The sequence below is a fragment of the Osmerus eperlanus genome, chromosome 7 (genome assembly GCF_963692335.1).
Source record: "Osmerus eperlanus chromosome 7, fOsmEpe2.1, whole genome shotgun sequence".
NCBI classification, from domain to species: Eukaryota; Metazoa; Chordata; class Actinopteri; order Osmeriformes; family Osmeridae; genus Osmerus; species Osmerus eperlanus.
In genome coordinates this window covers 14,839,946-14,864,794 of record NC_085024.1, presented here as the reverse complement: position 1 = coordinate 14,864,794, position 24,849 = coordinate 14,839,946, and the positions used below count along the sequence as shown (strand labels likewise).

Below are 24,849 nucleotides of genomic sequence, written 5' to 3'. Positions count from 1 at the left end.
GTAGCAGTTGCCTGTGCTGTCACACAACTACTCACTCCGAAATCAATGCAGAAAAGTCCTAAACTGATTCAGATATGCTTTATGACCAGATATGATCATGCATGATTGTAGCAGTGGCCATGAGCTGAACATGTTTTTGATGAAGTTGATCTCGCCAAACTGCAGTAGATCAAATTAGGCTGATAGAAGTGAAGAATCTGTCTGTATAATTCCCTAGTGGGAGTGTGTGTGAGCGCGCATGTGCGCATATTAATGAGAGTGTATTTAGACAAGTCTCTTAGGAAGATGTCTACACTGTCTACCACGGAGAGAGGAAGCAACGTGTCTGAAACAGATGCCTTCACATCAACATCTCAGACAGGGCCACTTCCTCACTGCTCTCACATCCATTAAATATCAATATTCTACACAGACGCAAAAGTGTAGGTCAATGTGAAACAGGAAAACAGTTTCTTTGACTCCAAAATCACTTCAGTGAGGGGCAATTTCGGGAACCTGCTAAGGTAGGTGCTGATGAAATACTATTGAGTAAAAAAACAGTATATTGAAACAGTGGCAATGATACTGTACTCGCTCAAGATTGTTTACAGTTGTCCTTCCAACACTGAGAAATAGCCGCAATTTCATCAACAGGAATGTAGTAATAATCAATTGGCAACAGCTATCTTCCAGTGACAGGGCTGAGATGTTTCAATCAAGCCATGCATAATCTGATCAGCATAACCGTAATTCAAGATGGTGGAGAGGAGTGGAGCACAGTCGCCCTCTGTTATCGGCATCCCTGAAATGACTGATACGATTTGCTCCAACGTGATGGAGGAAAGACATGTCATGAACCACTGTCAAACCCCCACTTGCGATCAAAGATGCTGTTGTGATTCACCTGGGAAAGGCAGAACTTTGCATTCTGTAGAGCTAGTTTGCTAACTTTGTTTACAACTTTAGCTACAGTAAAGATCAAACATCTTGCTTATGTATTTTAGATTATACCTTATGTAATAATCATCTAATCTGTAATAAACATGAAACCCTCATTACATTCCCATCTCCTTATGCAATATCTAAATGGAGTTACACAAGTGAAATAGGAACATTCCATTTCCCCCTTGTGGGAAAAAGAATTATGACAAAATTCTCTACCTTCAGACTAAGAGGATGTACATGAGCTAAGAACCTGGCTGAGTTGTATAATCATGAGATTGTGGCTCCCAACCACGTCCTATCACCACTTCGGTCACCACCAGAATATCAGTCCACACTTTAGACCAAGAAAACATGTTCCAAGAGAGATATTGGCATTTGTCTTGCGTACCTTTTAAATTAGTTTATGTATTCACCTTCACTTTGTGAAGTGTATTCCGTCATTACTGATGCTCATTATGTTTGTAAGACTATGAGACTGATTTGGCTTCTGCACAATGGATGAGTGAGAAATTAATGAGGCGCCTTAGTGTTCAGGTCAGACAATGATGGTGACTCATTTGAAAGCATCACTCATTTTAAGTGTTTAAAAGTCAGTGAGGGGAGAACTTTCTACAACAGTCACCATTTGGCACAGCATTATTACTATAAAACCTGTAATACAGTGTAAGTGATGAACATTTATATTTAAGCTAAATGTATATGAAGGCGGACGGTCTAATCATAATAACATAACTCAAACGCGTGACCATATACTGTATATTATTTAAAGTCTTGATGTTCGCATGGCATACTGTCCTGCCTCGACAAGCTTGTGATCAAAGATAGTGCATACTGCGTTCCTATTGGTTGCTGGATGCGAGCGTGGAACCAGTTCAATAAACACAATCTCCTCAATTCAAACAACCAACTTAAGGACAATATATTAAACTAAAGTGAAAATTTTACAGAGTAACACTGCATTATAAAAAATATATTTATTAGCTACACAAATAATTCCAAATCTGACCGTCCAACCTGGTTTTAGACACTTGGTACAGGTATTTGAGCCACCTTCTACACAGCATCGTCGACATACTGTAGATATTAAAGCATCACTTGAGACTTTTCAATAATATGGTACGAGTCAAACTTATAAGGGACAACTTACAGATGCCAATCGCTGCCGTACAGGTAAAAAAGTGTTAAACAGGCGCATCGTTTAGATTTGATCCAAGCTCTGTATCGTGCCCGGTAAAAACAAACACGCACTTACTTTCAGACGAAAGCTTGTACCATGACCCGCTTCTCTTCTTTGCGAAGGTGTTTAAAATGTATTCTCTTCCTAATTCTTCTTTAGTCGTTCATCATAGGTGAATGTTCAGTGGCAAACGTGCGGAGTAATTTGACCTTCTCCTCATAGCAACTACCATCACTAGAGGGAACAGGAGGGGAGACGCGGATCAAACCAAACGGACCTTACATGTAATCGCAACTCTGTGTTGACGGAGTAGAGATACGCACGACACACGGACAGATGAGGATGAGTTTGAAATAACGGTTATGAACTGGCAGAATTCCTATGGAAAACGACTGTTTCTGAGTATTTGATTATATTATGGACAAAGTCACATTCAGTAGGTTAATCTTAATTTCAGATACAAATTATTTCAGATATCATAGTTAGATGATATTTACAGATTTGAAAAATGACCTTGAGATACCCTACTGAAAACCTAAGGCTAAGGATGTCACACAAACAAATATAAGTAAATATGTCAGTTGTGATTTCTGAGCAAATACTTAAATGTGTGATATTCGTATACCACAGGTCCATGAAAGAATAATATCATGGCACTGTGAACACTCATATATCAGTTTGTATCTGGCTTGGTGACCTTAATTCTGATAGTATGCACATATACTGGTACTAGTGTGCATGGAAGAGTGTCTTTCCATGTGTGGGTCCGAGTCATACAGCTGGACAGAGCAGGGATTAGAGCTCAGAAGAGTGCATGGAGAGATGGAGGGATTGATGGATGATAGAGGGATTGATTAAGGGGTGGATGGATAGAAGGCTCGAGGGATTGATGGATGGACAGATGGAGGGATGGATGGATGGCGCAGACCTGCCTGTAGTGTGGAACATGGACGTCTGGTGTCGTGCAGGACCAGTGCTGGCATGAGACTGCACCACAGGAGGGCTGGCTTTGTCATGGCAGAGCGCACGCACGCACGCACGCAGACACACACACGCACACATACACATGGGGCCTGTAAACTAAGGCTGAATCTCCTTTCAGTTACATAATACAGCTACAGAACCTTTTCCCAATGCACCATAATCTATAATTCAGTTTCAAAAGCGTATGCTCTATCTATGCCCTTTTCTTAATTAGTCCAAGCTGTACACCTGGTTGCCATGGCTATACTGTATGTCTCCTGGGTGACGCCCTGACTTTACTCCCTGTAATTGACTGGGTCACAGGTAATGAGAAGGCTTCTCGTTAGCACACTCACGTCTCCCATGGCCAGGGGATATGGCTTCAATAAATAGAAGGGCTCTGAGAGGATTTCGAATAAACCCATCATCAAATAACCTCACTTCAATAACCAGTCGAATATTGCATGTTACATATTCCACGTTAGACAGTCGTTTATTGTGAACCAGGAACATAGATTGCTAATATTTAGGTATTCAATCTTGTCTATGTGGCTTGATGATAATGATCAATGTTCAAACAATCAATCGGTAAATCCCAAATGCACCTCAGATGCACATATAAAAGTGTTTTATTCCATAAAGCTCTTAGCTCTTCATAAAGAATTCCCCTGTGACTGAGGTACATGATCTCAGTGCAGCAGGCCTACTGCTTGTCTGGTCTGTTAGCATAGGTCTGTACCTTTGGTGTTACATATCAACACAACGTCACTGAGTTTGACTGTAGTCCAGCTGAAACCAAGTCATTTAGAGCACTGGCCTGCCAGGCCTCCAGATGCTCTTTAAAATCACATTTATGAGCACGCTTCCATTGCACATCCTGCCCTGAACACTGATGAATAGAAAAATACTTTGCCATTTCCCTGCCCTGTCCAATTGGCTCTTCAAGATGCATCTCATACCGTGTCCTGCAGGGTCCACTGGCTTTGCTTTCTAGGGTGAGGTTGACACTGTACTTCAAGTCTGAGTCTTATGTACAGGATACAGAAATGGATTCTGGACTGAATGTGACATATTACAGTCATGAGGTTTCAGAATACTTATTGCAACTGTAGTTTAGGTTGATGGTCTGTTGACCCCAGACCAGTGATCAACAGTATGAGATATTTCACCATGCCCAGACCATCTTATTTGACAGTGGACCAAAACCTCAAGCCAAACAGATATACATTGTTATTCTGCCAAACAAGACATGAAAGTGTGACTAATAGTTGAACAATTCATAACCTGTCTTCATTCAATTGATGGATTCATTCTTTCCCATTGTCCATATTAACGTGCATAGTGGCCGTCCCATTGTCTGTGTGGTGGGTGTCTGTGGGACCACACTGTCCTGGAGGCAGCATCACAGGCTTTCTCGGCCGCTGAGCCGGAAACAGAGCATCTCTCAAGTACAAATGAAGACTTGTTACTGTATTGACTGATGGCCTGCTTCAGTGGCGAGGGGAGAAAATCGATGAGAGCAGCATGGTGGCCGAGGGGCTGAGGATTCCACGTCTCGACGCCCACCCGCCGACAGCCTCGCGGGCCCTCTCAAGTACAAGAGGATGGAGAGAAAGACGAGGGGGAGGGAGGAGAAGGAGAGGGAGGAGAAGAGAAAGGGGAAGTCGTTGACACCATGTTTCCTGGGAAACTTCGGATTCTGTGAGAGGATGATGAAGAGGTCGCTCTGGATAAGATGACTAAATGTAAATGTAAAGAGGTGTGCAGGCTAGTCAACTGTCTACCTCACGCTGTCTAATCCCGCAGATGGCATTTGCACATGAAACCCCCGGTTCTCCTCCTGCTGTCATGTGGGATACGTTCCTCACCTGCAGAACATGGGGAACCTTGTTATCTGCTTGGGAACTGACAGCAACTGGGCTAATGAAAGCAACAGGACAGAAATGGACAGCAGGAACAACCTTCAAAGGGGACAACCTTACAACTGAGTCTTCGTTGATAAGGCTGGCAGTTTTAACTCTGGATTATAAATAGCTCTTCTTTTTGAAAGTCAAAGAGGTCAAACTGAATAAAGATTTACACTGACGTTAACTGGAAACAAAAAGGATACATTTGAAATTCTTCCTGCCACCTACCCTGGAATAGTTTAATCACTAACTGAACCGATGACGCAAGGAAAAGGGGCATTACCAGACATGGCTAATCGGACAAATTCAAACAAGGCCAGTCAACAGGTTTGGAGATGTGAGCAGCTGACTATTTCTGGGAACGCGATACAGGGCTGAAAAGGGCGATGGCCTTTGGTGATAAACACAGCATTCTGGCGGATGTATTCCAACCCTATCTGATCAGCCAACACTCGGCAGGAAATGACTTGAGTCCTATGCTATCTCAATTACAGTTTGATTTCATGAAATGGCACCTGTATGTAACATATGTGAGAGGAAAAAAATACAATTTTATGGAATAATTGTCACATCCCTCAAATGAATTTGAAATAGGAATACATAATGAATGCTTTGGGATCAAATATCCTTGCAATGGTAATTGAATTATTTCACATTTGACTACATGAAAATAATATGGTGTTGTGAGTCTGGCGAATCTGTAATAGAATTTGAAGAAGCGTGTTGATGGCGTGTAACAGAAAGAACACAAACAATAGAATCAAATTGCACGCATTTTTGTCAATCTCTCCACCTCTCAACACCCCCCCCTCTCCCCCTCTTTCCTGACAGTGTGTATGTACTCCCCAGTTACAGTGTAGGTGTTCCAGAACTAAATTAATCTTGCCAAGAAGGACCACAGAGGTACACTGTGTTGTGTTGCACAGCACTGAATTGTGGTAAACTATGTAGCTAGTATTTGTGCTCCCGTCCTCAGTGGCCCTGCTCCCCTCAGTATGTGTTGTTGGGAGGAAGTCAAGGCAGCTGAACAACTCAGCTTGTCTGTATCAGAGGCTGTTGAATGTCAGGGGAAGCAGGGAATGAACATTACCATAAAAATGGCTGCTGCCTGAAGATACAGAAGGAGGGTCAAGGACAGTGTGGAGGAGACCTCTGGCTGTGGCAGGCACAGCTCAACACAGTAATCCCGCTGTACAGGCTACACAGCCACGAGCTGTGACAGGCTCTCCAGTACGCAACATTCAGCAGCCAAGGGTACTGTACATCTATCATTTAAGGATGAACCACAAATCTCTTGGGTGTTTCGTTTCTATAGGAGGTAGATACATTTCCATATTGATTTTTTATTTTTTATAACTCACATTCCGGGAAAAAACTACAATCAAAGCATTCATCCTGGGATCAAGAAAGGATAAGATCAAAAGTCTTCAAAGGTAAGCAATAATATCCTGGTGATACCAGCCCCTGTGTGACACGCCCATTAGGATCTGGGCCATCCAATCTTCTCTGCAAGGATTTACATTTAGAATCCACAATCAAATGCATGTCAAGCTAGAAGAGTCTAAAAGGCTAGAGGTCTCCCATAAGAGAAAGCCTGTTTACAGTCAGACCCATTTCAGCCAAGGGCATGATGTGTAATACAATGTTTACTGCAATGGTGGCTGGAGTCATGACTTTCTTGGACCCACTTCGGAATGTCCTTGGGTAGAGGTTGCACTCATGGAAGGACAAAACTCAAGTTGCCCTGGCTGGACATCGGAATACCTCTCTGACTGAGGCCATGCAATGGTCGACTGCATGTATTTCAGTTCGAGAATCTCTCAAGGAGACATTTTAGGAAGAAAACTGTAAATTATTATTACTAGCACATAGTGCCCATGATGCCGTCGATGATGTAGATATCGGTGACACACAAACACAGAGATTCCTGGAATGATAAATAGTGCAGTGGTCGTGATTTTTGTGCCTGTTATGCAGCTTCGGTTTTTATCAGTTGCTTTTTGTACATTTCTCAGATCACAATACACATTCTCAAAACTACTTGTTCAACCTCCACATCATCTAGTCATTTATGCATGTCATAAAAGAAATTACTCATTCTTATGAACATATTGACAATCCACTATCAAACTTGCACAGACACACAGACACACACAAACAAACACACACACATACACACACACACTCACTCACACAAGGAGAAATCCCTCGCATTATGGTATAGATTGTTACCATTTATAGTACATTATTATTTAGTGAACCTGTCATTTATAAGTCAAGGGAAAAGCATGAATGTGCCTGAATAGGTCAGAACGAGTGACGTTTTTGACGAAGAGTGATTCAATCTGAAAAGAAGAAGATATCAAATGTTATTCACCGTGACCTTTCTGCCTGGTGTGACGTTCATCTGATGACTTGCACCGCAGACACACCAACACCAGGTATGATTATACTTGAAATGTGAGTCATCCCCCTCTCCTTTCAGCGTAATCTGCTAGGAACGAGAGCCTTCTGGCCCCCCAGCACACAGATTCAGGGCCACAGCTGAATGACACAGACAGTCATCAATATGGATGTCACATTGAGACCGGAATGACGCAGACCCCTGTTCTCTGGTAGCTACAGAACACACGGCTGCCTACCAAAGGACTACTTGAATGAATTACATACTCGACAAGAGATATGACTGGAGTCTTTGGTTGATTTTTTATCAAGCCCCAAAGTAGGGCACTTCATCCAGAATAAAGATGTTGGAAACTATTTGCAATATGGTAAAGATCAGTAGAATAACTGTATACTTAATTTTTTTTGTGTGTGACTGATCCACTTGGCCCCCTATTATGTTTGACTTGTTGATTACTTGATAGTCACTATGGGTACTGACTGCATGTTTTGGTCCAGAAACTTCAGAGACAAGAACTCCAGTATGGTGAACTCCTGAGTCACAGGGACCCCTGGAGGTCATCAGAAGAACTGCACTCTGCCCTTCGGTTCTGACTTGAGCGATAGGCAGTGTTAAAAGTCGAAACGTAATTTGTCCCAAATCGGCGTCTGTAGCTAGCTGTAATCAGGAAGCATAGGCTACATCTATTGCTCCAAATACAGAACCATATTTACAATAAGATAATATAAACTTGTTTCCAGTTGGTTTGTATTTCGAAGTTCATTGCAATGCGCCGAAGGACTGACGGCCACGAAGCCAGCGGAGAGGCAGCAAAACCAGTAAAGGTAACATTAGCTGCTAGGCAACGAGCCGTTCAGAATGAATGAACTGACCAAGCTGTTGTGGCACTCTGCTGACTGTACTGGAACCAACTGCCAACAACTCCTCCACTAACTCGCTGACTATATAAAGCATGACTGTAATGATTAGGTATCTACACGTTACTTTACACTTTGTTTGAATAACAAAGCAGACTTATCTATGTATTGCCTTTTTTTTGCTAAGACTCCAAATCCGGCGGCAGCAGGGCAGCCCAGGTCTAGGTCCGAAGATGCAGGTACAACTAGTACCTGCTGGTCCACATTGTTGACGGTGGGTAAATGTCTGCTCCTCGTCATCTTCATCCCTCCGTTCCTGAACTATGCTTCCCTGCAGAGAGAGGGCCAACTGCTGATGCCCAAAGGTACAGCATCTGCTAAACATTACACGTGTAATCCTCAATGTTTATTGATGTTATACATTGTCTCCGTTGGGCGGGGTACATTATTGGGTAACAAATGAGAATATCTTCAACCTCTAACATGACCAAAACGGCAGGAGCAGTGGTACAACACAATTCGCAGACATACCCCTCAACATTCCCTTGCTTCTCAACTTGTGTGTCCCCAGACTAACACAGCAGGAGGAACTAGAATGCAAGCAACGCAAATACACAAACAACAAATGGCTCGTTAAAAACCTATACCACACACAATATCGGCTACCTAACCACCTAATCCGAATGGATGGCATTCACACTATTCTTTGAAATTGATCTTGAAGAGCTTCAGTACATTACTATGATCATAACCGAGACATTGACTTTTATTGGATTGACCGAACAGACAACAAGGTTACCCTACAATGTCAGAAGATTGATGCGGCTGCTTCCTAGCCGGTCGAGCCAGTCTGACAAAGACGTGTGCTTGGGGTACTGAAAGCCCCATCTGCAATAATCACTTATGAAGGGCTTTCTCTCCTTTTCAGAAGGTCAGTTGGTAGACGTTGGCTTGGGCCAGACCATGCATATGATGTGCAAAGGACAAGGACAACCAGTGGGTCAGTGATTAACATTATCATTGTTTTACCATCAATTTCAAGGAGACATACTTGTATAATCTGACTTTGTTGTTCTATTCACGATTCATCCCCCCTTATCTGTCGGTCTGACTCGCCTGTCTGACTGGCTGTCTGACTGGTTTCTCTGTCTGTCTGTGGTCCTCACAGTCTTGCTGGATGCCCCAACTGGTATGTCCTCTGATGTGTGGCACTACATACAGGAAAGCATAGCACCACTCACCAAGGTGAGGAGACAAGCAGCCTACGCTAGCAGGCTTCTCTGATACCCTAACAGGCTTCTCTGATACCCTAACAGGCTTCTCTGATACCCTAACAGGCTTCTCTAGCGAACTGATGGATCTACTTCTTTCGGGGTGCATTTTATGCCACGTAACACTATAAACCTGAACATTAAAATGATGTAACCATTTGATATTGCTATTATGCAGATGAACCATTGATAAGCTGCAGATTTTCTACGCATTTCTCTCCGGCTGAGTGTCCCATCCAGTAGCATTATGAGCCGTAAACCTTAATCCACGCTGATAAACATGCCCAAGAATTTCACACTACCAGAGCACAAACACTGTCTCTGCATGTGGCTCTGTTGCCCGTGGTAACCAGGGTCACATTGTCCGGCAGCACCCGGCATGTTCCCTCTCATCAGCCCACACGCGCAGTCTGGAGGGGACATGGAGGTGACAGCCTGCCCCACGCTGTTTGTCCCAAATCTGACACCGTGCTAATGAGATCACATGCTGCTGGGGCACAGTGTGTCCCCTGAAAACCACACTGTCCCCAGACCCTGTGTGGTGCACAGCACACAGTACACAGACTCTGCTTGCCTCATGTTGCATTTAGCTTTGACATGCTGGCCTAGACCACCGATGTTTAAAATGCTGTGCCTCTCAGAGAAACTATTACTATAACTGCTATTTCTGTTGTGTGCTGAGGATTTGATTGGAATAATAATCCCTTACTAATGTTGTGGCTGGTATTATAATTATAACTATTGTTGTAGTACTATTGTGGCGCCTTTTTAGACACCATACCTTTTTTAGTTGTTTTTTGTGTGGATGAATGTTGTGTGTGTAGTTTTATGTCGCAGTGTGTGTGTGTAGTTTTTGACTTGTTAGTTTTTGTGCTCCCAGGTGTGCACCTATGACCGTGTGGGCCTGGGCTTCAGCAGGAGGTTCCTCCAGAACGAAACCATGGGAACGGAGAAGGTGTGGGGCGTGTCCACCTCAGGACGGTAAAGCTCCTCCCCTCTGTGCTTGGTGGTGTGTGTGTGTCCGGAGTGTGTTTGGTGGTGTGTGTGTGTGTGTCCGGAGTGTGTTTGGTGGTGTGTGTGTCTGGGGTGTGTTTGGTGGTGTGTGTGTGTCCGGAGTGTGCTTGGTGGTGTGTGTGTGTGTCTGGGGTGTGTTTGGTGGTGTGTGTGTGTGTGTCTGGGGTGTGTCTGGTGGTGTGCGCTTTTGATCATTTTCCTCTGGCAGTCCAGCTTCTTCCCCAGACTGTATTTGATTAGATGAAGGGGCCGTTTGGGGACAGCTCATTGATTTGTCTCGATCAGAGAGTAATGTGGAGGGCCCAGCATCAAGAGAGAGTCCAGCACACCCCGCTGTCTGAGCCACCCCCCCCCCCCCCCCCCCCCCCGCCCGTGGGCGTCTGCCTCCCTCCTCGTCTCTCCCTCTTTGACACCATGAAGACTTGTTGGATGTTAAGTCTGTCGTAGCGGTGGGCGGGCTGGGTTTGCACGACTGTCAGCAGTCTTGTTTACCTTGGCAACAGGCCCAGCCAGCCAGCCGGGGGGATGCCTACATTTGACGCAAGCAATCGATTCCACCCCCCCCCCCCCCAAATGCACCAACGTGGCGAGACAGTGTGTTTTATGTCTGCGCTCCCCCTGCCGCAGTGAAACCTCATCATTTGGGGCGCGGCGCCCGGCTCTTGATTGATGAGTGCCCCGGAAGCAAAACAACAGATGGCCGTCGCCGTGGCGATGTGTTTCACGTGATGATGGTGATGATGCGCGTATCTCTGCGGTTTGTTTTGGTTCCTGTTTCCTGCTCTGCGAGGCCGAGCAGTCAGGAGCAGAAGGGGTTTCTTCCACTGCAGGCTGAAGATCCAGAGTGCTGCTGTTTGTCTGGGTAGGGCTCCATCTGGGGTCCTGGGAGAGGGGGCGTCCTAGCAAGCTGTCCCAGCAGGCTCCAACGCCAAACTGAGGGAAAGGCAGTCTGTCGGGGTCTCTGTACGCGTAGAGGGCCAGAATTGTAAATGTTTGTCTCTCTCCCTCTCTCCCCCCCAACCCCCCCAGGATGGTGGATGACCTCCACCGCCTCATCAAGACCACCGACACAGCCACGCCCCTCATCATGGTGGGCTCCGAACTGGGAGCGCTCAACGCCAGGTTCTACAGTCACATCCACGACGCGTGAGTCTCCTTCTAGAACCTGACAGAACCCTCACCTTCCCAATAGGACCGCTATTTATAGTCGGAGAACACTGATGTTCTCATGAATCCACATCGTGGAAGACCAAGAGGAGTCCGTGTTTGATTTGATCTGCTTTGAAGATCCAAAGCAATGCTTCAGATATTTGGAACGTTTGAGTTTTCACCGAATGACACCATACCATTCCAATAGTATGTGTAGCTTTCCCAACAACTCCGAAGCCATTACAAGTCCGTAACTCATCAGTCTGGGGCCCAGTTTCCCAGACATGAATTGAGCCTAGTCCTAAAGTAAGAAAAGTAAGTTCTCCATTGAAAATGTGTTTTAGTCTAAGACTAGGCTTAATCCATGTCTGGGGAACTGGGCCCATAAGTCATAAATACTTCAGCACTCTCCACCCCCCCCCCCCCCCCAACTCCTGTCCCCGAAAACCGGGTGATTAACACGTCCCTGCAGCCCGTTCCCGGGCTGAGAGATTTAGCTTTTCATCAGGAAGTAGATTAAAGCCTGGTGAGAGGATGGGCACCTGCAGAATGAAAAATTCAGCCCTAGGACACCGTCTACAGCCATCCATCTGAGAGGAATGATACACACACACACACACTCACACACTCGCTCGCTCACAGCATCCATCTCATCCTCATTAGTCAGTGGACGGTCATCTACGAGCCCCACTTCATCACTGAGTTGATCTGTCTGTGTGTGTGTGTGTGTGTGTGTATATTTGTACCCATTTTATGTGTGTGAGAGATTTTGTGTTTGTCCTCCCTGTGTCCCCAGGCAAGTGTCTGACCTGGTCCTAATTGATCCCATCCCAGAGGACATCTTTGAGGAGGACCAGTGGAATCAGCACTGGTGAGTCATCCTATTGAGGACAGGAGAGGGGGAGGGGAGGGGAGGAGAAGAAGAGAATGGGTGGTAGGATGGGGGGAGGAAATGGAAAAAGGGGAGAGGACGAGAGGAGACTGAGGAGATGATTTAGCTGGAGGGGAATAACAAACACCATAATGCAACAGTTGTTTGTTTTTTCCGCGCACTCCTCAGATGTGCTGCTTACCTCAATCATTGGCCATTGGCCACCGCAGATAGGTTGACCAATGGGGAGCGCTGCTGTACCTGTCGAGGGCGGGTTGTGTGCTGTGCAGAGCCAATTGGATGGGGACTGCCAGAGCTGCAGGATTTACACATCAAAGGGCCTCTCATTAGCCACGGCACACTCCCCAAATTAGTTCTCATGTCCTGCTAAATGAACTGCCAGAGCCTCTAAAATCTTTCGATCTCTCTCTCTCTTTCTCTCTCTCTGTCTGTGTATTTCTGTCTGTCTGTGGTAAAAGCTGTACGCAGACAAACGTACGGACACAGGCTGACTGACACACACAGCCTTCCTCCTGTCTCTCTCTCTCTCTCTGCCTGGATATGAACATGAAGGAGAGCGAGCCAGCAGCCATGCCGCCTCGCGAGGTGGAGAGCATTCAGAGTGGCGCCGGGGTATGTCTTCAAAGCCCTCCCTGTCCGTATCCTCTCTGATTGGTTGTTTCAGGCCTGGATCGAGCTACTAAGGCCAATCAGGAGGGGTTTAAACTGCTCGACCCACAACCCAATTCCATGAGAATCTTCTCTTGATTTCCTAGATTGGCCCACTTGAAGAGATAGCCCTCGCTGCCTCCAGGGGGATTTTCTTGGGGGATTGGCTGTTGTGTCGTCCTCATGAATAGGACTCCCATCCTCACTGTCTGTGTGCGAGCTTGTCTTCGCACCGGAGATTGATTCAGGCTTGTCAACGCGTTGTCACATAACAATGACATTTCATTTCTAAATCTATAATTAGTCAACATACGCTGGGAAAAAAATCTATCAAACAGACCTGATTACATTGTGTTTGTGCTGTGCTTGTGTGCATAGGAATTTGTGTACTTGTGTGTGTGTGTGTGTGTGTGTGCATGCGGTGTTTGAGAAAGCCTGTGGTTTTGTGTGTGAAGTTGGATAGCCGCATTGTGAAAATTAATTTGCCCCAGGGGAGAATATTTACTCAAACAAGCAAATGGGAAAAGGAAGGGAAGCTCTCTGTTTTAATAGGTTTGTCCTCACTGTTTAATGGCTGTTGATTGATTGTCAAACCTCCTTTTTTTCTTATCTAGCTTTCCTTTTTGTGGACTGAAACACAGTGCTTGGAGATTGGCTGTCAGTGGCATTCACTGGAGCCCCTCCTGCGCTGTTTTCCTTTGTGGTTTCATGTGAATCCTGCTGGATGAGAGGGTCTCTACCCTCTTCTGTCTTGTGCTCGAGCTATTAGAGCCAGCTAGAGGGAGCCTGTGGCTCCTACCTTAATATAGGGGACATCCTGATCCGCAGGCCTTGGTAGGGTATGTGTGTGTGATGGATGTATAGCCTGCGTGTGTGTGTGAGATGGGCGTGTGTGTGTGAGCTGGTTGTGTGTGTGTGATGGTTGTGTGTGTTTATGGCACCAGAGGGTCTGTAACAGCTGCAGTGGCCTGAGAGCCTGATTGAGTTACTGTAGGAGTCCAAATGAAGACAACACATCCAGGCCCATTCATCATCTTTTCCATCACACACACACAAAGCTATCCCACGCACACACAAAACCGCCTCACGCACACACACTCGCGCTCACCCCCCCCCCCCCCCCTCCCCCCCCCGACAGAGTACCTTACCGCCAGTCACCTCCGGCCAGCTTGTTCTGACAGGCAGCGTACGACATGTCATTATGACTGACGACAGACTCTCTGCTGTAGAATGACGATTCCTCCCATTCTGATGTGATTTATTGAACCATATGCTCCGCTCATCCTGCTGACACATCATGTTTGAATGTGTCCATCTGTGGAGTTGTCCTGATGTACTGTGTGGGCCTGTGTGTAGTGGTGTCTCAGGCGATCTTCCACAAGGTCACCCTCTCTAAGGTGCTGCATTGTTGTTTTACTGTCGGCATACTCCGTCAGGTACTTGCGGTGAGCTTCATTTAGTCGACGTTTCTGGAACGGGAAATTCTTTGCCTGCCTCTCATCCTCCTCTACCGTCCCAGCCTCTACCGTTCCAGCCTCTACCCTTCTAGCCTTTTCCCTCCTAGTCTCTCCTCTTCCCTCCTAGCCTCTACCGTCCCAGCCCCTACCCTCCTAGACCCTACCCTCCTAGCCTCTTTCCCCCCATCCTCTTCCAGTCTCCCTCCCAGCCTCCCTCCCTCCCAAGCTCTCTTTCAGCCTCCCCTGAGTCAGTCCGTGGAGCTCTCTCCAGAGAAGAGCAGGCGAGTCAGGAATGCCAATTAATTGTAATTAGCCCCGCTGTAAGCGTAACTATTGCTTTTCCGCTCCACTAATAAAGTGGGGCTGCCTCAGCCCCTGTGTATTTACACCAGGCTAATCTATAGTCTTCATGCAGCCTGGGACTCGCTAAGGAGGGAGCCTCGACTGAGCCTGCTGCCTCTGCTGGGCCTGTGGTGGGTGGCGCTATGCTGACACCTTGTGGCCTTTTTGGGTATCACCATCTATTAGACTGCATGTACGCTAGGCATTTTTATGTTTTTTTACACCTGGGCCGTTACGTAGAGTTTGGATGAGTTTTATTCTGGTAATCCTTTGCCTCTCCTATTGAAGGATATTTGAATGGCAGACCTGGAATGTGGTTAAGATAAACATGGCATCTATTCTGCGTCTGAATATTGGCTTCTATCACAGACTATTCTCTCCTGCCCGAGGTTTTCCCTCCTTTTTGAGGAGACTTCCTCCTCCAGTGTCTCAGGTCAAGTGTGTTGTCTGTGCTCTGCTGTGGAGGCGAGCCGTCCTCGTTCTGTTTCTCCTCCTTAACGCACGCTCTCTGTGTTTCCTTTTCCCTGTCTCCCTCTCCTTCTCTGTTTCCCCCCTCTCTCTCCCTCCGCCCCCTCCTCTCTCTCTCCTCATCCTGGCTGGGAGATAGTTAGCCCCGGTTCGTGTAATAGGTTGTGTTCGGTCCGTGAGCCCCTCCTCAGGTAAGGGACTCTCTGCATACGGAACGACATGCAGATGAGACGAGGAGGAGGAGGGGAGGAGGAGGAGGAGGTCTTATCGCTCGGGAGACGAATTCCGACAGTGAATTGCGCGGCGGCAACAAAAGTAACAGAGCGTCCATTCATCCCTCACTAATCCAGATGGGAAAGTCAAACAGCAGAAAGTCCGCCGCACAAACTCATTTCATCACTTTATTAATTTAGATATTGCCTTCCTGCTCCTGCAGGGTGGGGATGAGGTAGAAGAAGCCCCCCCCCCCGCTCCCCTCTACCTTTCTCTGTCTCTCTCTCTCTCTCCCCCCCCCCCTCTCTGTTTCTCCCCCTCTCCTTCACCCTCCTTGTCTCTCTCTGCAGTGACCAACATGGGCAAGGCGTTTTGCTCGACATGGCTACCCCCCCCCCACCCCCCCCCCCCCCTTCCTTCGGTTATCTATTTAATTCATCCCGCCAATCTGGGCTGTCTTTACCCACTAAATTTCCCTTTGACACGCATGCCTTGCCTCGCATAATCCTCACTGCGGGGTAGAATTAAAAATGGGGAAAAAAAAGAGAGAAGGGGGAGTTGGGGTTTGGAAGGGAGGGAGGGAGGGGGGGGGGTGGTAGGGGACAGGTGGCTGGAGAATCCTGAGCTGGAAGGAATGATTTGACCAGATTCAAAATGGGACTGATAGAGAGGCTGTTTCTGAGGAATGGAAGAATATGACAGGTGGAAATGTGTAGAGACGGAAAAGTTCCTAAAGAGAGAGGGAGGGAGGGAGGGAGGGAGGGAGGGAGGGAGAGATGGAAAGAGGGAGAGAGGGAGAGAGGGAGAGAGGGAGTCAAAGCTGTAAATGCTGGTGCAAGAATGACTTCAGGGGGGGGGAGGTGCAGGATAGAAGATGAGAATTTCAAAATGTCAGGCTGTGGGTGACTGATTTGAAAAAGTTACTGTCTGAAAGTCTGAAGATTAAAAAAAACAAGAAAAGGAAAAAAAAAGGGTTTGAAGAATATTATTTTATATGCTGCGTTTGAATTTCAACCTTTTGTGACCTCTAACACCTTGGTGTTTTATCTCTGCGTAGGTTGGTTCATCTGATTGGAACTTTGCCTCTGGAGTTGTCCTTTGGTCCTCAGTTAGAAGCTGCAGGCAGACCAGGATTGTATGAGGCCTGGACTGTCCATTATAGGACTATAGGCCTGGACTGTACTTTATAGGACTATAGGCCTGGACTGTCCATTATAGGACTATAGGCCGGGGTTGAGGCTGCATACATTTACACCGGGGCTGGGGTTGTGTTTTGGGGACAGCACCAGGGCTAAGGCTGAGGCTAGGGCCGGGGCAGAGGCCGGGGTTGTGTTTTGGGGACAGCGCCAGGGCTGAGGCTGAGGCTAGGGCCGTGGCTGGGGCAGAGGCTGTGGCTGGGGCCAGGGCTGGGGCTGCTGACTGAGGGGAGGATGGGCAGCACTATTGATTGGGCTCCACAGTCTGAGACCAGCCAATTCAGAGCACCAGTGAGCCGAGACCGATTGGGCCTCCTGAGTTACAAAATCCCAGCGCTCTTCGTCTCATCTGGTCCCCCCCAAAGAATAAAAAAAAAGTATTTCTCATTCTTCAGTCAAATGTCTGCAAGAGAAAGTTTGGGGACTCGGAGGTTGAAAAGGCTTGGTAGGTCGTATGGTAATGTTGGGGGGGGGGGGGTGGTCCTGTGCTCTGGGTCATCAGATGTTCTCTCTCTTACTAGTGTAGCTAAGCAACACACACACACTGATTTGGTGTTGTACACTCAACTAGTGTGTGTGTGTGTGTGTGTGTGTCTCCAGGTACAGCCACACAGTGCCATCCCTCCAGGCCATGCAGCTGTCTGCGGCCACCGGGCTCAGTCGCCTGCTCATCATCCTGGGGCTGCTGCGGCCTCTCATCACCGGAGACAACATCTCCGAAGACCTGCTCCAGAGACAGGTCAGCCTGCCCCACCAGCCTCCTGGCTCCCCTCTGGGAAGCCGCCACAGAGACACCCTCCACCGGGCGTCCGACACCACAGTACACTGGCGTTCCATTGACGTTGTTGTACCTCTTCAGGCACTAACACTTAACCCTCTCCTCTCCAGTCCTCCTCACACGCTAACCCCACCCTGCTCCTCTTCATACATCAAGTGAACGTTAGGGACCCAGATGGGAGGTTTGAGGGAGCCGAATCCCTTGTCGAAAAGGTGTCTGATCAGTGTGTGCAGTTCTCCCTTTCACCACCAGGTAGCAGCAGGGGTGGAGTAATGGCAGTCTTGAGAGGCAGCTATGGGAAATGGTTTGTTTCCCTGTGTGTGTAGTGAGAGATGGGGTGTGGAGACTGCAGCTTACCAGCTGTCCTCTGAAACGAAAGACAATTTGAGTTGGTTACAATACCGTCATGTTCTCTGTATAATACAGACATGTTGTTTTAGGTTTTTTGAAGACCCAGAATGGAAACATTCCATTATTTGAATCTTGGCTTTTGAGGATGGTACCAATTTCTACGTCAGTGTTACCTCAGAACCGTTTGACGGCTCAATTTGAATCCCGGCCTAGAAAGAGAGAACAATAGACAGCTGAAAACGACTTCAACCCGTCTGGTGCCCCAGATGGGGTTATAAGATGATGTCGCATTGCCAGCTTCGTCATGGGGATCCTCTGGTGTCTGTGTAGTCATTCCACCTGTCGGAGGAGAACACGGCAGGGAGAAGGTTCCTCGGGCGGAGGTGGGGAACATCTCCCCCCTCCCGTGTCCTCACAGTCATGGAGACGGTCCAGGACCAGGTCTGGTCTATCTCCCTCCGCCCCCGGAGGAAAGCAATCATGTAGGACACCGGAACGGATGTCGTGCCCCACTCATGGTGCAGTGATGAGAGGGAGGGGGGGCGTGGAGCCCATTGAAATCCCTTTTGACATTTTAATTTGCCTCTCCACAGACTGTGGATGGGGGATTGTTGTGATCAAGTGTTTTATTTTTTTTATCGACATGTTAACTGAAGTGTCTTTTTTTGTGGGAGGATGATTAAACAAAGGTACTTGATGCTTTTGAGTTGGACACACATTTTAACAGAGCAATTGGGCAGAAGATCCTTACAATTATTTCACCGTGTGTGTGCGTGTGTGCGTGTGTGCGCGTGTGCGCGTGTGCGCGCGTGTGCGCGTGTGTGTGTGTGGACAACTCTTTTTCATTTGGGCAGACAGAGAGGTAGAGAGAGAGAGGTAGAGACAGAGAGAGAGACGGAGCGAAAGAGGACAGCTGTAGTGAGGAATAGAGAGATGATCATTGCAGCCATGTCCTTGGCTCCTGTTCTTTTGTGGCGCAGATGACTGCTTCAGGTGAAGGTCTGAACAGTTCAGTAAGATACCCAGAATCCTCTCTGCCTCCCACGTCCTGATGGCAGCACAGATGACACATGTCTCTCAGCTTTGGAGAAATTAATGTTGTTGCCAGGGAGATAAGGGGACAGGAAGTGAGAGGCATTGTGAATGTTCTGTGGTCGAAAAAGCTTTGAGGATGGACTGGTGAAGGTTATATGACACACACACACACAGACTCACACACATACACACAAATTCACACACCCTTGCACACACACTTTCTTAGAACTCAATTTGGAGCATGTAATCAGGTCTATTCCCTGGGGTCATGCTCTGTGACCACACTCTGATTATCTCCGAATTGAAGCTGAATGTTTGGCTGTAATATCAATCCCAGCAAAGGTACCACTTCATGTTCCATCGTTTCTGAAAAGAGTGAGTGCAGCTGACCACCTTGTGATGTAGTTCACGTTTCTGTCCCTCGTCCAATAGAAATACCTGCTCAGTAACCCCGCCCATCAGAGCAGTGCTGTGGACGAGCACTACTTCCTGAATGAAAGTGCCTCTCAAGTCAGGTAAGACAGCGTGACACAGAGCTTGACTTGGTTTCAAATACCCTGTGGACTCGTTTTAATTACTTGTCCGTGCTTGATTGATCTTGCCTGTCACAACAGAGATAATAGTTCTACAAATTCATACCACCCCCATGGAAGGGTTTCAAATGGCAATATAGTTATGTATACAGTACAAAGCTCAATCTTGTAAAATGTATTTATTTAAATTTGTCCTAAGTGCTGTCAAACAGTGTTCAAAATATGTTCGTTTTTTTTTTTTTTTTTCAGGGACATTTCCAAGTTCAAACCCCTCTCCAGTAGAACATCTGTCAGTGTGATCACTGGAGACTCGTTTGATGAGAAGATTCCAGCTCACCTAAACCAGGTGTGTACAACCTCCTGACTAGGTACGACCTCCAGACTACTACAGCCTGACCTGACCTAACCCAACCCATGTCCTACTGTGCTAGATGGTAGCCAAGCTTCAGAAGGACTTCCTGGATCGGTACTACCCCACAGCCAATCACTTCCATGCCCAAGGAGGGGACCGACGAATGCTCTACAAGAATCCGTCTGTCATAAGTAAATACCTCTGGCAACTTGTTGCTCAGCGACAGGCCAGACGAAAAAGCCAGTGATTGGCTACTGAAGGTGTCTGTTCATAGTTCTCCCTGCAGTCAGAGAAGCCATTGGTCAAACCTACGTACAATTTTCAGGCTCCTGGTAGTATGTTTTATTGTGCCTTTAACATATATAATAAAAAAAATATATAAAACAATTTTTATATGAGAAACAGCGCCCCCGATTCTTGTCTGAACTTTTACGCTTTCCTCCAGCTTGAGTTTGATTGGCATTGGTTTCACAAAATAAACCAAGGAGGAAAGCCCAGGTCGCCGAAGGCGATTGGCTGGAACAGGATTGCTGGAACATAATTGTCTGGGAAGTAGTGAGCCAATCCCCAAATTTGAAATTGACATTCCACTGTGTGGTCTGTGATGCTAAACAAGTCTCAGAGAGCCTCATTAGCTTACACAACATGGACAAACATTTCTTTTTTTCAATTGAAAGAATCTTTACCTACTATCAGAGGAAAGTGTTATGTGACATGGAGTTCTGTATAAGTCTACAGTCTTGTTTTGAGGTTCTGTTCAGGGTAGGTTTTCTACTGGAGAATACTTGATCCGTTCTTGTAAATACTGGACACAACTGTTTAAATGGTTACTTTGATTTTATACTTCATTACAAGTGCAGATATTTAACAGTTGTGCCTTACAGCCAAATAGACATTTTTGTTTTTCTACCTCTATGCTGTCTTGTGGTTTGATCTCTGCAGATCCACAACTGTATACTGTATTCCTTTTACATAAATATGGCTGTTTGAGAGAAAGAAAGACCAAACGTCGTGAAGTTATCCTGAGGATTTAAGTTTAATTATGACACCACATCAAAATAAAAATTTCCAACAGATCTGGAATTGTATTCCATCCATATACATGCATAGCAACAACGTTTTTTAAGAAACATTTTTTCTCCCATAATCAGGACACTGGAATGATCATTTTACAGTATCAGTAACCCCAGGCGACAGCCCACCTATCCTGTTCGTCAGCAATAAATTTAATTATTGTACAATTTCATTTTTTTCTACGGGGTTACAAATATTATATGCACAGTTCCCCACTCATACATAATACTGCTTTCAGTAACGTGTCCCTCATTTACAAAGTATTGCATCGAGAGCAAATTTTTCCAAAAAAGGGAGAGATCGAAGTGTGTCAGCAAAACAGAAATACGAGTACTATACAAGAATGCTGCCATCCCGATGAGAACATCCACGTGTTGAGTTTAAGAAAAGAGACAGAGACAAACAGCCACGTACGGATGCAAAGCCATGTGTGTATGCCCTAATGTGAGACGCAGCCCAGACGCTCCCTCAGGGGGGGTTGTGGGGCCGTGAGGACAGGCTGCAGGTGACATTGCGGCATATACAAGAACTGGTACAGCAAAAAAGGAATACACAAGTGCCTCAGTAGCTATTTTTGTGTCTAAAATGCATCTCATTTTGTCTTCTGTCTACTGTTTCATTGAGCCTACATTACAGTGTAAACAATATGTGTGCTACACGAGAATGACTATACAATAACATTACAAACAACTCTGATATAAATTTCATTTTGAATTTTAAATTAAGATCACTACTTCTATTAATACTGATTGTAAAATAAATAAGTGTGAAAGTGGCACCAATATTACTCTTGATTCATTTTTTTCCTGTTTTCTTTTTTACCAATGATTTTGCATTAAAGTCTGAAACAAAGAAGGATGAAGCTTCTCTTGATTGTCCACAAGCAGCATCAACAACTGCAAGTTGCACTAACCCCAGACACAACAGAGTACCCAAACAGTGAGGAAAGAAAGGAGGAGGAAGAGGAGAAGAAAGGGAGGGACAGGAAAGCGACGCAATCCTTCATTTCACGTGCTCAGCGGCATGTGACGAACAGTAAAACTTCTTGTGGGTGATAAAGTTTGACAGGTTGTTGAACTGGATGTCGCACAGGCGGCAGTACTTCCCACTTCCTGTCCCCGGGGACGAGCCGTTCACCCCTTTGGTTGCCGCGGGAACGGCCTCCTCGGTCGGGGATTTGGAGGCGGGCGACACGTTCTCGTTGGAGTCGCCGGGGTTCTCCGCGGCGCCCCACGGCGGCGAGGGGTGGCCGTCGGGCTGCAGGGGGGTGTGGCTCCGGTTCTGGTTCTCCTGCTGGGGTGGGGCGGTGCCTGAGCGTTCCTCTGGTTTATGCCCCCCGTTCATGATCACCATCCCCCGGTTCTTGGGCAGCAGCGGAAGGGGCTCCTTGCCGGGGTGGGGGATTCCATTGGCGGTGGCCGGGGGCGGGTCTCTCCCCAGCTCCGCCCCTCCACCGCCGTTGGTGGTGGGCGGGTCCTGCTCGCTGCTCGACTCCCCCTGCAGCACCAGCCCTCCGGCGCCCACGTAGTCGGTGGGCTTGATGCCGAAGTACGGCGAGATCTGCTCCGCGCCTTTCGCCTTCTTGATGGCGCCGGGGTAGAGGCAGTGGGGCAGGAAGGGGTTCTTGTTGTCATCTTTAGCCTGGAGGAGCTGGGCCTCGCTGAAGGGTTTGAGTCCAGGGGTGGGGCCCAGGTGTGGGGGGAACAGCCCCCCGTTCTGCCCCAGCAGCTTCCCGCCGCCGTTCTTCTCCCCCTTCCCGGGGCTCTTCTCGTAGAGGTCGTCCAGGCTGTTGCCCTCGCTCTTCACCTCCGGGAACATGGCCGACACCTCCGGGCCTCCGAGCTCGCCGCCGAGAGGGGCCGTGGCGGCCGCGGTCCCGGGGCAAAAGTTCTGTTTATGCGCGAGGTAGTTCTCCACCTTGTTAAAACTGATCTTGCACACCGTACATTCGTGATAGTCCAACAGTCTTTTAGGAGAGCTACATGTCTTGTCGGAGACAGGCGAGCACTTTTTGCTGAGGTCGATGGGGGCGTCCATCTCCTGCTGGTCCAAGGTGGAATTGCATTTGGGGGCCATGATGGGCTTGGTGACGGTGAGAGAGGCCTCCAGGTGTTTGGGCACCATGCCTGGGAAGAGGTCACAGCGGGGGTGAAAGCGCTCCGCCAAGCTCTCCGCCGCCTCGTGGGAGGTGCAGGGGTTCCCCAGGGGAGGCCCCCCCACCCCCAGGTACCCGGGCTGGCCCATGGGGGGTCTCTGGTGGTCCTGCTCGGGGAGACACATCTCGTACATCTTCCTGCGCTTGCGCGTCCTCATGGTCCTCTGCATGGAGGGAACCTTGTTGGCCGACATGCGTTTCATGGGGGGGTCGTGGCGCGTGGCGCAGTAGTACTGCTTGTGCACCATGAAGGTCTCGTGGCGGCTGAAGGTGATGTTGCAGGCCTCGCACGTCGTCTTGTTGGGGTCGTTGTCGTTCTCCACCAGGGTGGGGCCGCCGGGGCTCTTCACCTCTCCCGGCTTCCCGTTCAGCCTTTCCTCCGGCCCCGGAGGGCTGGTCCCCTTCTTCCCCGGCCCCGCCAGCTCCTTGTCGGGCCCCTTGGCCCCGGCGTTGATCATCTCCAGGACGCTGGAGTTGAGGCTGGCCGACTGCATCAGGTGGTTGTCGGCTTCGGTGGGGTGGCAGCCGGGCAGCAGGCTGACGGAGCTGTGCCCGCTGTTGGGGCTCACCGAATCGGGCGCCTTGTCCGCCAGGCTGGAGAAGTCCGGCGACTTGGCCATGTGCTGCCAGCGGCTGTTGCAGTAGTGCTTTTTGTGGACCAGGTAGTTGTCCAGGTTGTTGAAAGTGATATTGCATTCGAAGCAGGTGGCTCCTTTGGGCATGAGCGGGCTGTAGATGACCGGCGGGTAGCTGCTGCCTCCGTGGCGTAGCCTCCGGTGGACCAGCTCCGACATCTTCGCCAGGATCTCCGAGGCCTGGGGCACCACGGAGATGTCCTGGGAGAAGGCAAACTGGGACAGGAAGGGGCCCATGGGGAACGTGGGGCCCACGTTGTGCTGGACGGGGGAGGAGGCCAGCCGGGGGCTGGAGGGCTCCGACTTGATCCGGGTGTAGGAGAAGCTGGCCTTGCTGCCCGGGTGGTCCCCCTTCTGGGCCGACAGCATGGGGGGCTTCTTCTCGCCTTTCTCCCCCTCTCCCTCGCCGGCGCCCGCCTCCTTGCCCATGGTGACCTTGGGACTCCCCAGGAGGAGGTCCTTCCTGGCGCTCAGCTCGGCGCCCGCCGCGGCCCGGACCTGCTGCAGGCCGTCCTCCAGACCCCCCCGGGGGGACAGCTCGGTGCCGTCCGCCTCCCTGTGAAGCTTCCCTCCGTGGCCGTGTAAGTCCTGGTGCTGCAGCAGCTCCCTGTGGCTCTGGAAGCCGATGTGGCAGTGATTGCATCTGAAGGCCGCCTGTGACAGATGAGACAGGATGTGGTGCTGGAATGTTATGAGAGAATCCGCCGTGTAGTTACAGATTGTGCATTTCAAGCTGGTGCCAGGAGGCAGGCTCTCTTCCATCTTGACACCTGCGAGGGCGATAAAAGAGAAAACGGGTGAGAATCCAGCCTCGCACTCTATCTCTCTCTCTTCCGCTCTCTCTCTCTCTCTCTCTCTCTCTCTCTCTCTCTCTCTCTCTCTCTCTCTCTCTCTCTCTCTCTCTCTCTCTCTCTGCAGTCATGTTCACTGCCGACGCCCATCGCGCCACGCTCGCTCCTTCCCGGTGCTTTTTATTCATCGATTGATTTTCCTTCTGAGAGACGAACTGTCAACTGACTAACCCTGGACGTCACTTTATTTCAGTGACTTGTTT

At 48.2% G+C, this 24,849-nt stretch overlaps 2 protein-coding genes across 2 annotated transcripts in view; one reads left to right on the top strand and one right to left on the bottom strand.

Moving 5' to 3' along the window:
• The first annotated feature begins 8,015 nt into the window (after positions 1-8,015).
• On the top strand, positions 8,016-20,333 carry si:dkey-122a22.2 (uncharacterized). The gene is made up of 11 exons (XM_062465140.1): positions 8,016-8,199; positions 8,420-8,597; positions 9,161-9,232; positions 9,401-9,477; positions 10,384-10,484; positions 11,547-11,663; positions 12,463-12,537; positions 17,483-17,621; positions 19,479-19,561; positions 19,829-19,925; positions 20,011-20,333. Exons 1-11 carry the CDS (start codon positions 8,143-8,145, stop codon positions 20,176-20,178), a joined length of 1,164 nt encoding a protein of 387 aa, XP_062321124.1. The 5' UTR covers positions 8,016-8,142; the 3' UTR covers positions 20,179-20,333.
• Positions 20,334-20,943: 610 nt separating this feature from the next.
• zfpm2a (zinc finger protein, FOG family member 2a) overlaps positions 20,944-24,849 on the bottom strand; it is an 89,811-nt gene continuing 85,905 nt past the window's right edge. The window contains exon 8 of the mRNA XM_062465139.1: positions 20,944-24,565. Within this exon, the coding sequence (XP_062321123.1) occupies positions 22,008-24,565 (2,558 nt within the window). The 3' untranslated portion in view covers positions 20,944-22,007. The remainder of the gene's footprint in view (positions 24,566-24,849) is intronic.

Coding starts and splice junctions, on each gene's coding strand:
- si:dkey-122a22.2 (XM_062465140.1), top strand. CDS start 8,143: ATGCGCCGAAGGACTGACGGCCACGAAGCCAGCGGAGAGGCAGCAAAA. Junction 8,200..8,419: donor AGGCAGCAAAACCAGTAAAG/GTAACATTAGCT, acceptor TTTTTTGCTAAG/ACTCCAAATCCGGCGGCAGC. Junction 9,478..10,383: donor GCATAGCACCACTCACCAAG/GTGAGGAGACAA, acceptor TTGTGCTCCCAG/GTGTGCACCTATGACCGTGT.